At 34.8% G+C, this 16,080-nt stretch overlaps 1 protein-coding gene across 1 annotated transcript in view; it reads right to left on the reverse strand.

Annotated features, from left to right (window-relative positions):
• PLPPR1 (phospholipid phosphatase related 1) overlaps positions 1 to 16,080 on the reverse strand; it is a 293,484-nt gene that overhangs the window by 136,485 nt on the left and 140,919 nt on the right. Inside the window, exon 2 of the mRNA XM_008974087.4 lies at positions 6,667 to 6,774. Within this exon, the coding sequence (XP_008972335.1) occupies positions 6,667 to 6,729 (63 nt within the window). The 5' untranslated portion in view covers positions 6,730 to 6,774. The remainder of the gene's footprint in view (positions 1 to 6,666; positions 6,775 to 16,080) is intronic.

Genomic DNA, 16,080 nt, shown 5'->3' on the forward strand with positions numbered 1-16,080 from the left:
GGCAGTCAGCACTGCTGAATTTGGGCACCTGCAAGTAAAGGGCCAAAAGCAAGGCCAAGAGACATTCGTTTTTCAAAACCTGAGACACACAAAATAAGGGAAACATTGAAATGGCATTCAATGTCCAAAAGTGATGATAGGAATTCTTTAAGTTCTGGCCCCAGAGAAAGACACTCGAAATCATCAAGTTCTTGCTGAACTTCATGATATTATTTATCTGCAGTCTGCAATTTATAACAATCACCTGCTAGGTTCAAGCTGAGAAAAATGAGTTGTCAAAAATAGGCAATAAAAATTGCAAGTATGAGCAACCATCAAAATGATAAAACTGTCAGACCTGTACACATCAAACAACAATTTCATTCATTCTGTCCAATTCCTGGTACTTAATATTGTCTGCTATGGTAACTAAGCTCCACTTAGAGTTGCTATTAGCACAAATATATATAAAAGAGACTTGGCTGAGTTATTAATGGTTTCATAGAGAACATGGTAAAATTGTCTGGAGAGGAATCCACTAATGTCTGGGAATATCTGTCAAACAGGGTATCTCAGTCTTTTAAGCATTTTGGAAAATATGCCTGATAGCTGTGAGAAGGCATGAGAGACCTCAGGAAGTTTACATTCCTGTTTTTCAGATGTTTCACTCACCAATTAGAATGTGTTTTTCCTCAGAGAAGTCCTTTTTACAAAAAGAGCCTCAAGCATGAGAAGTTTTGCTGAAATGACAGTGAAGAAAAGGAAGGAGGAAGAAAACAGGAAGAGAGAAAGAGTATCAGAAGTGGAATGGGAGAGAAGGAAGAAGGGAAGGCAGAAGGAAGGGAAAAAGGACTAAGAATGAAAATCACAGACTATTTGAATTTTATCTCTTTTTAATTTTTGGGGTATGTTTAAGTACCTTTATTCTAACAAAAAGTAATGTTATGAGTTTAAGGAGAAAAAATGATGAGAAAATAGATGTCCTCATGTTCATTAAAGATTGTCAATTTTCTCCTTTTCCTGCACCATCTGACTTCTCTAGCTTTTGTCTGGCTCAGCATTGTTTCAGCTTGCTCTGGTAGAACCAGAGCAGTAAAGAGCTATGACCTGTCAGCCAGAAATATCATTGTGGACTATCTTGAAATTTTAGTGATTCTGTCTGAAAAGTGATAGAAAAGTTTATATCCTGGCTTTTAAAATCACTATCCTATTTTTAAGGGATCTGGCCAGGACTACAAGCCACATTTCAAGATCAGCTGAGACTGGGAGATGTACAAAAGAGAAATTTTTCTGAATGTCTGTCATTCAAGGATTTGGTTTTCAGAACTGCCTGCCATGTCCATTACATATACTTCTTGATCCATTCTGCTTTCCTCCCACTGTTAATCCTCTCCCTTTCAGCTTTTCCCTGTAGGTGCTCTCGTAATCTACAAACTTTCTTCTCTCTCCAGTGGCATCTTAACTTTTCCTTTTGGTCTATAAGAAATTCAAGGATTACCAGGGGCAATGCTGCTCCTGACTTGTGGTCCCCATAAGACCTTTTATGTTGCCTGCTGTATTGTCAGGCAGCTTCTCTACCACTATTTCAGCCTTCTGGGTGAGTCCCAGGCAGCCTCCTCAGTCATCAGCAACTTTGAATTGTAGAGGCTGGTTGGCATCTGTTCTCCTCACCAACTGCCACAAATAAACAAAACATCCCCAAGTCAAAACTCTGCTCATACAATTAAAATCACCAAGAAAATGCACATCAGCATTCCACTATGAGCAGCTTATATGTCTCATTACCACCCTGGATCTGTCACACACATTTCAAGCATGGCCCAACAGTCCCGGCTCTATGAAGAACTTAGTGAGATCCAAGTTACAGAAGGATAGTTACTATGTAAAGTATCCAAAATGGCAAAAGACATAATGCCTTGGGGAAAAATGTAGTTACTGAATAAGTGTTTGTGGAATGAATGAATGAATGTATTCATGAAACAAAAACGGCATGAAAACATTCCACTGCAAATATCTACAAACAATGGTTATCCCTCTCTCCTTCCCTTTCAATTCACAGGTAAACTGAAAGTGTTCTATATAATCCACCTGCTGGTATAGGAAGACTACAAGGAAAGATCAACTTTGACTATACGTTTGAGACTTTACAAGTTTGGTTGCTGAATATAGAAATTAAACCCAAGGGCAACAAACATTTATGCAAAATTCCTCCAAAGTGATATTCTCAAAACCTAAGGTCTACATGAACCTTACAGAAGTAAGCTCGGCTAAACTGGAGCTAAACAAAAACCACAAATATAAGGAAACAGTCCTACATGAGCTAAAGACAGCAGACACAACCAACAGGAGGATCAGAGTGCCAATATTTTCAGATAATAGGACAATCTGAAAATATATAATTACATTTAATATAATTAAAGACAAAAGAAAACCATAAGCACAGAAAATGACACTATAAAAATAATTTTAAAAACACAGAATTTCTGGAAATTAAAAAAACAGCAACGAGATGGGCTAAGAGATGGAGTGAAAGAATGAGAAGATACACATAGATGTTGCAGAAAAGATATTTGAAGCAGCAATGGTTGAGAGTTTTACAGAATTAGTGACAAACATGACTGTTAATATTCAGGATACACAATAAGTCCTAGCTAGTATAAATTCACACTTAGACATATTATGTTGAAATTTCAGAGCACCAAAAGAGGTGGAGGATTTAACCCCCCAACTCATGACAAGGTTGGAGGGTCAGACATGCCTCATTTTACCCTCCTCCCTTTTGGAATTCAGGAAAAGTTGACCAGCGTTTACCATCTACACAGACTTTAAGTCTGATAAGAAACATTTACAATCTATTCTCTCTGGAGCCTGCTACCTGGAGGCTTCATCTGTATGATAAAATTTTGGTCTCCATAACCTCTTATCAAACCGGACATTCCTTTCTATTGATAATGACTCTTGCAACAAATTGCCAATCAGAAAAATTTTAAATCTACCTATAACCTGAAAGCTCTCCCCTTCGGATTGTTCCACTTTCTGGATCAAACCAATGTATATCTTAAATGTATTTGATTGATGTCTCATATTTCCCTAAAATGTATGAAACCAAGCTTCACCCTGACCACTTTGAGCACATGTTCTGAGGGTCTCCTGCAGGCTGTGTCACAGGGCGTGGTCACTCATATTTAGCTCAGAATAAATCTCTTCAGAGTTGGAATCTCTTCATCAACAGTACTAGACTCTTGCTGAAAGGATTGCTAAAGGATAAACTTCATGAGCAAATTACAGTAGGAGAGGAATAGTAAGCAAAGAAACTGATGAATGCAGGTAAATTCAAAGAAGCCCAACTGAAAAAAAGGTGAAAATTTTAAGGAAAATATAAAAATGAAGGATCACATATAAGAGCTTGAAGTAGCCAAAGAATGGTCATTGATTGTTTAAGAGAATCATGGAGCTATTGATGAACTTCAGTTTGTGTTGTCAAATATGTATATTTAAAATTTTAAAGTAATTTAAAAAAGAAATATAATTTTTAACCAATAAAGGAAGGAAATGGGGGATTAAACCAAATTAAGTAATCCAAATTAGATGATGGTAGGGAGCAAGAAAAAAGTAAAAATCCACGTTTATTCATAATTCAATAGTAAAACACTTGAAATATTTTCTTTAAAGTCGGCAACAAGGCAAAGATATTTTCTACCACTGCCTCTATCCAACGTTACAGGGGGGTTCTTAACCAAAGCAATAAGACAAGGCAAAAAAGTAAAAACATGACAATTGGAAAAGAAGAAATAAATCTGCTGCCACTTATAGATGATGTAATTGTCTGAAAAAAAACTACAGAATATATGACATACTCATAAAATTAATAATAGAGGTTTTTAAAATTTCTTCAAAGAAATTGATATACAAATATCAAGGTTGCTTCTATAAAGCAGCAGAAAACAACTGGCAAATGTAATTATCCCCTAGCAATTCTGCTATGTGTCAAACTAAGAGAGCTCTTGCATATATGCACAAAGAGACAAAAATAAGAATATTTTCTGCAAAAACATTTATGACAGTGAAAAAGCATATTAAGCAAACAAACGCATAAACAAACTGTCCCTCAGTAGGTATATTTGCACAATAGGATAAATTGCAACAATTAAAACGAATGGACTGCCAGTCTGGATAAATCTCAGAAACATAATGTTGAATGAAAAGGCAAGTTGCAAAAGAAAGGTTCAGCATAGTGTCATTTATGTAAAATGTTCCTAAAATATTTATGAATACATACATATGTAGGAAAATATAAACCATGCATGGGAAACATGTAGGGAAAAGAAGCCCCAAACTTCATACATATAATGACTTCTGGCTTCAGGACAGTAGGATTTTGGCCATATCTGTAATATTTTATTTTCCTTGACAAAAATATTTGAAGCAAATATGACAAAACTTTAAGATTTTGTCTTGATGGTAGGTGCAGGGATGTCAGTTATTTTCTGTGATTAAATTCTTTCATAATTAAAAAACAGTGAAAAGATATTCATTGGTCAAGTTGACATTTTTTACCAAGTTTTGTGATATCCTTGTTATAGTACCTGGAATAATATAGGTAAACAATAAGTGTTTGATGAATGAAATACATGAGAATCATGAGAGCCACTTTGAGATTCACCTCCTTCCCACTCAATGTCTTCTGTGTCTTACTTCCCTTCCCTTTTGCCTGCCTATTTCTAAGACAGGTCTAAAAGAATTTCCATGCAAAATAAGAACAACAATACAACAAGAAAAAGAATAAACCATCTTTCCTCTCCCAGATTTTTAGACTTCTATTTATGTTTGTGTCAGGGTAAGCTACAGAAGAACTAATTTATCTCCCTTGTTGCTGCTCCACCCGCCAAGCTCATCATTCACCCATTAGAGAGCTGAAAATCTTCGGAGACTACAGCTTCCAGCAATAAATTAAACATCTCACTTTGAGGGTTGCTTCCTCCTTGATTTTTAAGAAAATATAAAATAAAATTGCTGCAGGGAGGATAAAGATGATGATGGATGACTTATTCCCTAACTTCCCCCAGCCTACTTAAAAAATTATTTTTCATATAACAAAAGAGAAAGCAAACACTGAAAAAAGTACTATTATTTTACCTTCTAACCTTTTCGCATGAGCAGCAGGAAAAATGATTTTTTCCCTTCACCACAATATTAATAAGAAGAATCGTAACCAGAACCCACAATATGTATAATTATCACTATTGTCTGAATGGAGTTATTTTGGCATCGTATAGTGAGTTAAATGCAAAATATTAAGAATATGTGTTTCTTGTTGAATGATGAGTTCTTTGTTTACCCATTCAGATATTTAGCTTAAATTGAGTCTATATGTACCTTCGCTTATATTAACATCTCTGTTCCAACCTTCTCTCCTATCTTTACCTGGTTCTGCAATATGAACAGATTATCAAGTATCACCAGAAAATAAATTATGAAATATTTGTTCATCTAAAAGTACCAAGCAATGTCTATAAGGTGAAACTCAATGACCAGCCAAACACCCACATATTTGATCAAAAATCAGAATGCTCAAAATTATCTGACTATATAGGCAGGTAAAGTTATTTCAAGTTGGAGAACATAAAAGTTCTTGTCTAAGTGTTTCACAGGATTTGTATAAACAACAGATGTACTGAAAGTACATTTTTGCTAATATGAGTAGTAGTTTAACCCAACTTTGTTTTTATATGGATAATAAAGTGGATCAACACACATTTCTCCCACAGTCAGCCAAAAAGATGTGTAAGAAAGAATATGCTACAGCTCACCCCTGGGATGTGGAGACTATCCTTCAGTTACCCAGACAGAAGTTCAGGATACTTACTTCTCAGCTCTTTACACTGTCATATTTTAGGTCTGATCTTTAGGCTAAAAAAAAACCGATCCACTAGATGCCCTATTTTCTTGATAAGGCAGATACAATAACATCTCTGGCAAATCAACATCTTATTTTGAGATAACCTAGAAAGCAGTTTTTTTCCGAATTTCCTAAAAAATTCATGTCTTTGTCTCCTCTATAGCAAACATAGAAACAGAGGTAGAGTACAAAAGGAGTTCAGGAAATTTAACCAAAAAGATGCTGGAAAAACTGCTAGTACAAAGTTGGAGCAACTGAACAAAGTAATTCAGGACAAAAGAAATCACACATTGCACAAGCTCCCAATACCCTACTAAAATGTCCAGAGGAGATAGTAAACTCTAAGATTGTTTTTCTTTATTTGGGTTCCAAGGCAAAAGACCATGAACTAATATCATCTGTAAAATGCATGGATTATTGACTTCCTGAAACAGGATATTGATTTTTTAATAAAAAAATTAATTAAAATGCTTCATTCTCTTTCATAGTTAACATTCACATCATTGTCGAAACTAGAAGAAATATAATAAAACACAATATTCATTTTATTATATTTCTTGGATATATTAATTTGGATATATTATATATCCAAAGGTGAAGTTTAAAAAATTCTTACTCTATGACTTCCTATTTAAGAAACATTTTGCATAGTTTATTAATCTTTACCAATATTTGTGCTATCAAAATTGACTTACCAATCATAAAATTAATTTTATAAAATAATCTATCAGAATAAAAACTGTTACTTTTATTTCAATTTGTCCATAAAGGTTAAAAAATACACATACCTCAACAAATATAAAACACGGGATGATGGAATAACTTCGTTGAGTGTTGTTTCCTACAGCCATTTCTCACACCATATAGCAAGACTGCACCGTCAAAAACTGTCCAGGCTGAAATAGAAATAGGTTGCATAGTATAAGAACCATATACTGAGAAGTCCCTTAGGTACTTACATAAAAATATCAGCTACCTTCTAGATAAGCAGGCTGTGTGCAAAAGCAATACAGTGATCTACAACACAGTCAAGTCAGACTAATAATCATTCCAATAAAAAGCAAATAACATATACTTGCCATGAATAGTTTTACAGCCAAAATGACCAGGTCAGGAGCTGCTTGTGCACATAGCTAGTGAATAGAATTCTAATTGCCTAGTACTGCATAGTGCCTTACCCCAGTAGACTGCCCTAATGCCATGAAATACAATTTTTGGTATAAAACTTTTTTTCTTGTCCATCCTGCATGGATCTCTCTTACTTGTTCCTAATCCTCCCAATTTGCAACCTAGAGAATTGTCTGTTTATGCTCTGGTCTCTCCCTTTGAAGCTGACATTTAGTAGAGAGCCACCAATCCCTGACTTCCTTCCTTGACCATTATTTGTCCTTGCTCTCTTGAATACACAGCCATGAACAACTTCAGGTTAATATGTCACCGATCTGTTTCACTGGTTTCCCTCAGCCCTGTGTGTGACCCAAACATAAAACAGTAAAGGCATAACACATTTCATTTAACTTATAAGACATTCACTTAGCTTACAAGAATGGAGTAGCTGGGCAATAGCAGATTGTCATTAAATATTTTATTAGAACACATCTTCCCTGCTTTGAACTGAAAATATAATTGTATTAGGAGATTAGTTAGTTTTGATTCTTCTTAATACAATGAAGTAAAGATTTTAAGCTTTAATGAAATTTCCAGTCCAGAGTTTTAAAAATCCAGTACATTTTTTATTCTCTAGCCAAAGCAGTACTACACATTTCAGATATCTGCTCTTAAAGTCATTATTTTTCATTTGTTCTGTTTCTCTGTCATCCCTACCAACAGTTCTTGTAGATTTTGATTACAGTATGAAAGGTAACATAGGAAGTACCAGTCTATTTGAATGGCCAGCTGTACTTTTTAAAAGGTCAGACATTAATTTTAATGTCTTCATTTCTATCCTTCCTAAGTTTCTTTCTGCCCTTTTCCAGAATGAAACTTTAAAATACATATCCTTCCCTTTTGAGATATCAACTCCTCACTTGTCAATTAAAAGTTTCTCTGATCAAACTTAATATTATGTGCTTTATAAATCCATACCAACCACAGTATTTAAGTTTTAGGCAACTTAATTTTTTTCAATTAAAATTGGATATTTTCTGTTATAAAATCATACCCATACTACATGTGTTATTTCACCATTCTATTTTAGGATGTTATTTTCTACAATAAGAAAGGAATCTACATGTAGAAAACACATTGAATTGATTGGACAACCATCATTTTAAAATGGACAACCATTTTAATTTTGCCATTACTTAACCCGAATATCTTAGAATTTACTTAGTATTTATGATATAAATGAACTTTCCTGTTAGCATCAGCCAAATACAGTGTTGTATATCTGAAAACAAAATTAAATATTAATCATGTTCAAGAATGCAGAGGCACGAGAAAAAGCAAAGGCATCAGACACCTAGTGTTTTAGATGGCTTCTCCATGCAATTAATAAAGAATAACAATAAAGTGGAGAATATAAGACAAGCTTTAGGATACAAAATTCCCCTCTATTTTCATTTTTCTGGTCCAAAATGCAACCAAGCTTTTTATATGTATATGGCTACATACATACACAAAGAGACGGGAGTAACTACAGTGAGGTATATTTTATATATACCAATTCACTCATTTTAAGTGTACAATTCAATATTTTAAATAAATTTACCAAATTGTACAACTTTCCCATAAGATAGTTTTAGAACTTTTTAATCACCCCTAAAAGAATTATCATGTCTATTTACTGTTAATTCCCACCATCAACTCCTTCACCATATCCCAAAGCCAGGTAATCTGCTTTCTGACTCTACAGATTTGCCTTTTCTGGATATTTTAAATGAATAGAATAATATAATACACGACCTCTTATTTCTGCATTTCTTCACTTAGCATATTTTTGAGATTCATTCATGTTGTTGCACATTCAGTAATTTTTTTCCTTTTAACTGCCAAATAATATTCCATTGTATGGCTATTGCACCTTTACCAGTTGGTAGAAATTTAGATTGTTTTGAATTTTTGGCTATATCCAGTATTTGGTTGTATTCAATATTATGGAAAACCATGCTAATAACATCTGTGTACAATTCTTTGTGTGGATTTATATTTTCATTTCTCATGGATATTAGACACCTAAGAGAATTGCTAGGTCATATGTTAAATTATGTTTAATTTTTTAACAGCACTACTAAAACGTTTTCCAAAGTAGCTATACTATTTTACATTCCCACCAGCAATGTATGAGAGTTCCCATTTCTCCACACTGTCACTGACATTTTTATTGTTTATCTTTTTTATTATAGCTATTCTACTGGGCGTGAAATGATATCTCATTGTGGTTTTAATTTTCATTTTGCTAATAAAAAATTATGTTGAGCATCTTTCCATGTGCTTATTAGCCATTTTTATATCTTCTTTTGTGAAGTGTCTATTCAAATACCTTTTGTGGCTGGGTTGTTCGTCTTCTTATTTTCAAGGTGTAAAGGTTTTTTTGTACATTCTATATACAAATCTTTATCAGAGACATATTTTCAATATTTTCTTCCAGTCTTTTGCTTATGTTTTAATTTTATTTTTTCCATCTTTTTCATTGATTGAAGTGAAATTCACACAATACAAAGTTAACCATCTTAAAGAATACAATTCAGTGACATTGAGTACCTTCACAGTATTATGCAACCACCACCAAGTTCCAAAATATTTTTTCACCCCAAAAGCAAGCCCTGTTCCCATTAGCTGTCTCCCACTTTTCTTTAATTGACAAATAATAGTTATATATATTTATGAGGTATAATGTGGTGTTTTGATTTTTATAATATGAAATGATTAAAATCAGCATAATTAACAAATATATCACCTCAGGTACTTATTTTTACTACCAAAACATTTAAAATCTAATTTTATAGGAATTTTGAAATATATATCATTATAATCACCATTCTGCACAACAGATCATTAAAGCTTATGCCTCCTGTCTACCTGAAACTTTACACCCTTTGATCAACATCTTCCCTTTCTCCATCCATCCCCCTCTTCCAGCCACTGGTAACCATCATTCTACTCACTATTTCTATGATTTCAACTTTTTTAGATTCCACATGTAAGTGAAATCATACGGTATTTGTCTTTCTGTTCCTAGCTTATTTTACTTAGCATGATGTGCTCCAGGTTCATCCATGTTATTTCCCCCTTTTTAAGGCTAAATAATATTCCATTACAATATTACATATATATGTTCACCAAATAGTATAGTAACACTATACTATATATACACTACCTAGGTGTCAATTATCAATGAATGGATAAACAAAATTTGGTTTATGTATGTATGTGTGTGTATATATATATACACATACACACTATATATATGTGTATATAAGTATGTGTGTATATATATGTGTGTGTGTATATATATATATATACACATACGCACACTATATATATACTACCTAGGTGTCAATTATTAATGAATGGATAAAGAAAATCTGGTGTATTAGGTATGTGTGTGTATATATATATGTGTGTGTGTGTGTATATACACACACACACACATACCCCCAAATAGTATAGTAATTTGGTGTGTGTATATATGTATGTGTGTGTGTATATACATATATATACATATACATACATACATACATGTATATACATACACATATACACACACACACACACATATACCCAATTTCTTTATCCATTCATTAATAATTGACACCTAGGTAGTTTTAATATCTTGGCTGTTATGAATAATGCTGCAATGAACATGAGAACGCATAAATACTTTTGGCATACTGATTTCAATTCCTTTGGATACACACTCAGAAGTGGGATTACTGGATAATATGATAAATTATATACTTAGTTTTCTGAGGAGCCTCCATACTGTTTTCCAGAATGGATATATTAATTTACATTCCCATTCAACAGTGCACAAGCATTTTTTTTTCTCCACACCATCGTCAACACTTACTATCTTTCATCTTTTTTATAATAGCCATTCTAACAGGTATGAAGTAATACCTCATTGTGGTTTTAATTTGTATTTCCCTGATCATCAGTGATGAGAATATGTATATACATATAATATATATAAATTTATAAATATATATTAGATATATATTACATATCTAATATATATTAGATATATAATATATCTAATATATATCTGTTGGCCATTTGTATGTCCTCTTTTGAGAAGTGTCTACAAAGATTCTTTGACCATGTTTAGATTGGGTTGTTTTATTGCTATTGAGTTGTTTGAGTTCTTCATATATTTTAAATATTAGCCCCTCATCAGATGTATGTTTGAAAATATTTTCTTCTGATCTGTAGGTTGTCTCTTAACTCTACTGTTTCATTTGCTGTGCAGAGCTTTTTTGTTTGGTGTAATCCCGTTTGTTTATATTTTGCTTGTGCTTGTGCTTTTGGGGTCATATCTAAAAACATCTTTGTCCAGTCCAATATTGTGAAGCATTTCCCTTGTTTTCTTCTTGTAGTTTTACAGTTTCGGGTCTCATGTTTAAGTACGTAATCCACTTTGAGTTAATTTTTGTTTATGGTGTGGAATAAGAGTCCAATTTTGTTCTTCTGCTTGTGTAGATCCAGTTTTCCCAACACCATTTATTGAAGAGACTATTCTTTCTCCACTAGTGCTTTCTTGGTACCTCTGTTGAAAATCAATTGACCACAAATATATGGGCTTATTTCTGGGCTGTCTATACTGTTCTATTGGTCAAAATGTCTGTTTTTAATGCCAGGACCATGTTGTTTTTGTTCATTATAGCTTATAGATTTTTAAGTTAGGTAGTGTAATGCATTCAGTTTTATTCTTTTTTTTCTCTATTCCTTTGACTGTTTGAGATCTTTTGTGGTTCCATACAAATTTTAGAATTGTTTTTATTTCTGTGAAAAATTACATTGGAATTTTGGTAGGGATTTCATTGAATCTATAGACCTCTTTGGGTAGTATGGACATTTCTTTTAATTTCTTAATTGTATTAATCAGGGTTTTCTAGAGGGACATAATCAATCAGAATTAATGGAATGTATGTGTGTGTGTATGTGTATATATATGTGTGTGTATGTGTATATATGTGTGTGTCTGTGTGTGTGTATGTATGTGTGTGTGTATATATATATATATATATATATATATATATATATATATATATAAAGGAGAGTTTATTAAGTATTAACTCACACAGTCACATGGTCCCACAATAGGCCATCTGCAGGCTGAGGAGCAACGAGAGCCAGTCTGAGTTCCAAAACTGAAGAACTTGGAGTCTGATGTTTGAAGGCAGGAAGCATCCAGCATGGGAGAAATATATAGGTTGGGAGGCTAGGCCAGTCTAACCTTTTCAAGTTTTTCTGCCTGCTTTATATTCTCTGGCAGCTGATTAGATGGTGCCCATCCAGATTAAGGTGGGTTTGCCTTCCCCAGCCCACTGACTCAAATGTTAATATCCTTTGGCAATGCCTTCACAGACACACTCAGGATTAATACTTTGCATCCTTCAATCCAATCAAGTTGACACTCAGTATTAACCATCACAAGTCTACCCCTTGTCAATTTGAACCCATGCACATCTTCTGAGATTATGCATAATCTTCAAATAAAGACAGTAATAAGGTCATAATTATGTCTAATGTAATACAACTACCCTTCATACAACCGGAAATGTACCAATCCCCAACCCAAATACATAAAGTTAACAATACTTAAATGCTGATATGAAGTCAATAAATCTTATTCACACGATAAAGGAAATAAAATGAAGATATTTTCTTAGTACAAGTGTATACGTGCACAAACATGTTTTTAACAAAAGAAGGAGGAAATACTTAGGACAATTACAGTCCTCATTCCTGCAGCTGGTCAAGTGGTCATAGCTGGTATTGGTGATTAACTTCTTCTACTACCCATTCTGTATTCCCTTTGCCTTCAGCAAGCAACTCAGCAGGTTGTGCTTTTTTTCCTGATGGTGTGACCCAAACCTTCATTCCTGAAGGGTCTGGGCCATTTGTAGTCCTGCCTGGATTAGGCTGTTGTAGTTTCCCATTGACCTTAATCACAAGGCATGGTAATACTAAGCAACGCCCTAATGGATCTCCTAATAGATTCCATGCATACTCTTCCTTACCTAAGTTGTAGAGTAGTAGACTGATTTCATCTTGACAGTCCAGGTCTATTATCCCAGCCAATACTGTCACTCCCTTCTTAGCCCATTGACTTAAAGGTAGGAGAAGCCCAAAGTTTCCAGGTGGCACTCTTAACTTTCAGTATAATGGAATCATTGTTGTATCTCCTGGTGACAGTGTTCCTCCCTCTGGAACTAAGACCTCTAGGCCAGCAGAACATAATGTCGCGGGAACAGGAAGCAAAAATTTTGCTAGTGGATCACTAGGGGTGATGGTGAGTGGTGCCACTTCCACTTCCATTCCTTGATCCCTGGACTCACGAATCCTGGCTATGGGAGAAACAGTACCGTATATTGGACACTGATTCAGAGCATACACGGCCTTCTGGCGAACTCTGCCCCAGCCCTGCAAAGTATTGTCACCAAGTTGGCATTGTAATTATGACTTCCAAAGGCCATTCCACCATTCTATCATTCTAGCTGCTTCAGGATGATAGGGTACATGGTAAGACCAGTGAATTCCATGAGCATGAGCCCACTGCTGCACTTCTTTAGCCACAAAATGAGTGCCTTGTTCAGAGGCAATGCTGTGTGGAATACCATGATGGTGGATAAGGCATTCCATAAGTTCACAGATGATAGGCTTGCCAGAAGCATTGCATGAAGGATAGGCAAACCCATATCTGGAGTAAGTGTCTACTCCAGTGAGGACAAACCTCTGCTCTTTCCATGATGGAAGAGGTCCAATATAATCAACCTGCCACCCCAAGGAATGATGCCATATCTAGGGCTCAGTGTTGGTCTCTGCTGCTGGCAAATTGGGCATTCAGCAGTGGCAGTAGCCAGGTCAGCCTTGGTGAGTGGAAGTCCATGTTGCTGAGCCCACGTGTAACCTCTATCCTTGCCACCATGGCCACTTTGTCCATGGGCCCATTGGGCAATGACATGAGTGGCTGGGGAAAGAGGCTGAGTGGTATCCACAGGTCATAGGTCATTCTATCCACTTGATCATTAAAATCCTCCTCTGCTGAGGTGACCCATTGGTAAGCACTCATATGGGATACAAATAACTTCACAGTGTTTGGCCACTCAGGTCCCTCCACATTAGTGATGTTTTTTATATTTACATTTTACTAGTTAGCCATTTTTACTCAGAGACTTTCCTTGTTAAACTTTAATTTCAAAGATCATTTAATTCAGATACTGATTACCTTACTATTATTATACCAATCCAGATTTTTGAAAGCAATTTACGATGTAAAAAATACAAATCAATGTCAAAATAAAATTAATATTGGGAATTATCAGAAAAGACTAACAACTTAATAGAAATTATATAAATTATACAACCTAATAGAAAAATGGGGATAGTCAATTTAAAGAAGAAATATGGATGACTAACATGAAAATATTTACAACCTCATTAATAGGTTATAAAAACTAAAATAATATTTTTTGTTTAACATCCATGAAATTGGAAGAAGGTAAAACTCTGATAGCATCAAAGGTTGGCCATATGGAGCAGCAAATGCTCTTCTACACAGCTGAAAGAAGTGCTATTTGGAACAACTATTTTGAAGAATGATTCAGTAAAACCTAGTATGGTGGAAGATTCTCATTCCTTTCACCACAACAAACAAAAACAACAAACACCCTTAGTAAAACTCTTACCATACAAAACATACATCAGTTTTGTTTCTATACACTAACAATGAACTGTCTGAAAAAGAAATTATGAAAATGAGCCAATTCACAATAGCATTGAAAAAGAATACAATACTTAGGAATAAATTTAAAGAGGTAAAATATCTGCACTGAAAACAGTACATGTTGATGAAAGACATTGAAGAAGACACCAAAAAAGAAAAGGCATCCCATGTTCATGGATTGGAATAATTAGTATTGGTAAAATGTCCAGACTATACAAAGTGATCTACAGATTTAATGTGATTCCTATCAAAATTCAAGTGGCATTTTTCACAGAAATAGAAAAAAAATCCTAAAATTTCCATGGAAAAAGAACCCAAATCGCCAAAGCAATCTTGAGCAAAAGAACAAAGCTGGAGGCATCATACTTTCTGATTTCAAAATATATTACAAAATTACAGTAATTAAAACTTACTTTCTTTGCTGAGACTATTTTTTCATTTGTTTCAAAGATATTTGTAATTTTCCATTGAAGCATTTGCATGATGGCTGTTCTATGATCCTTTTCAGATAATTTTAACATCTATGTTATCCTGTCATTGGTGTCTTTTGATTGTGTTTTCATAATTAGTTTGAGATCTTTTTGATTCTTGGTATGAAAAGTGATTATTAAAACCTTAGGATATTATAAGGCTCAAAATTTTCTTTTGATCTTGTGCTGTACTGTAACTCCCCTGACGCTGCTCAAGTGGGTGGAGGCGGAATGTCACTTGGTAACTGCCATGTGAAGGTGAAGTCTAGGTTCTCCACTTGGCCTTCTATTATACATGGTTAGAGAGGGGCCCCTTGTTATTGCTTAACAGAGGTGGAGTCCAGCACTCCCACTAGGCCTCCACTGATACCACCCTGGTGGAGACAGAGGTACCTCATTACTGCCCCTAGGTGGCCTCCACAGATACTGCAAGAAGGTGGCATTGTTATTTGTCGTAAAATTTCTAACTTCACATTAGGCTTCCTCTGATACCATCCCAGTGAGGAACGCGTAGGAATGCCTCATTACTGCCTGTTGGAGTAGGAATCCTGGCTCCCCACATATTCTCTCTTAACACCATGGAAGGGAAGATACTCATTGCTCATCAAGAAATAAAGTCCTGGCTCCCCACTTGGCCTCTGTCCTGAACCCAGGAAGAGTTTTGGGACCCTCCTTACCTCCTGGCCAGGGTGGATATCTAAGCACTTAATTCAATCTTTCTAGTAGGTGGAGGTGGGGCCTCAGTTTTTTCTGTGGTGTTTGACTAGGGTCAAGAAGGTTATTATCTAAAAGTTGTCTGGCTTGTCAGGCTACCCTTTTCCAGGCCCTTTGGCTAGAACAAG

Source organism: Pan paniscus, chromosome 11, assembly GCF_029289425.2.
Source record: "Pan paniscus chromosome 11, NHGRI_mPanPan1-v2.0_pri, whole genome shotgun sequence".
NCBI classification, from domain to species: Eukaryota; Metazoa; Chordata; class Mammalia; order Primates; family Hominidae; genus Pan; species Pan paniscus.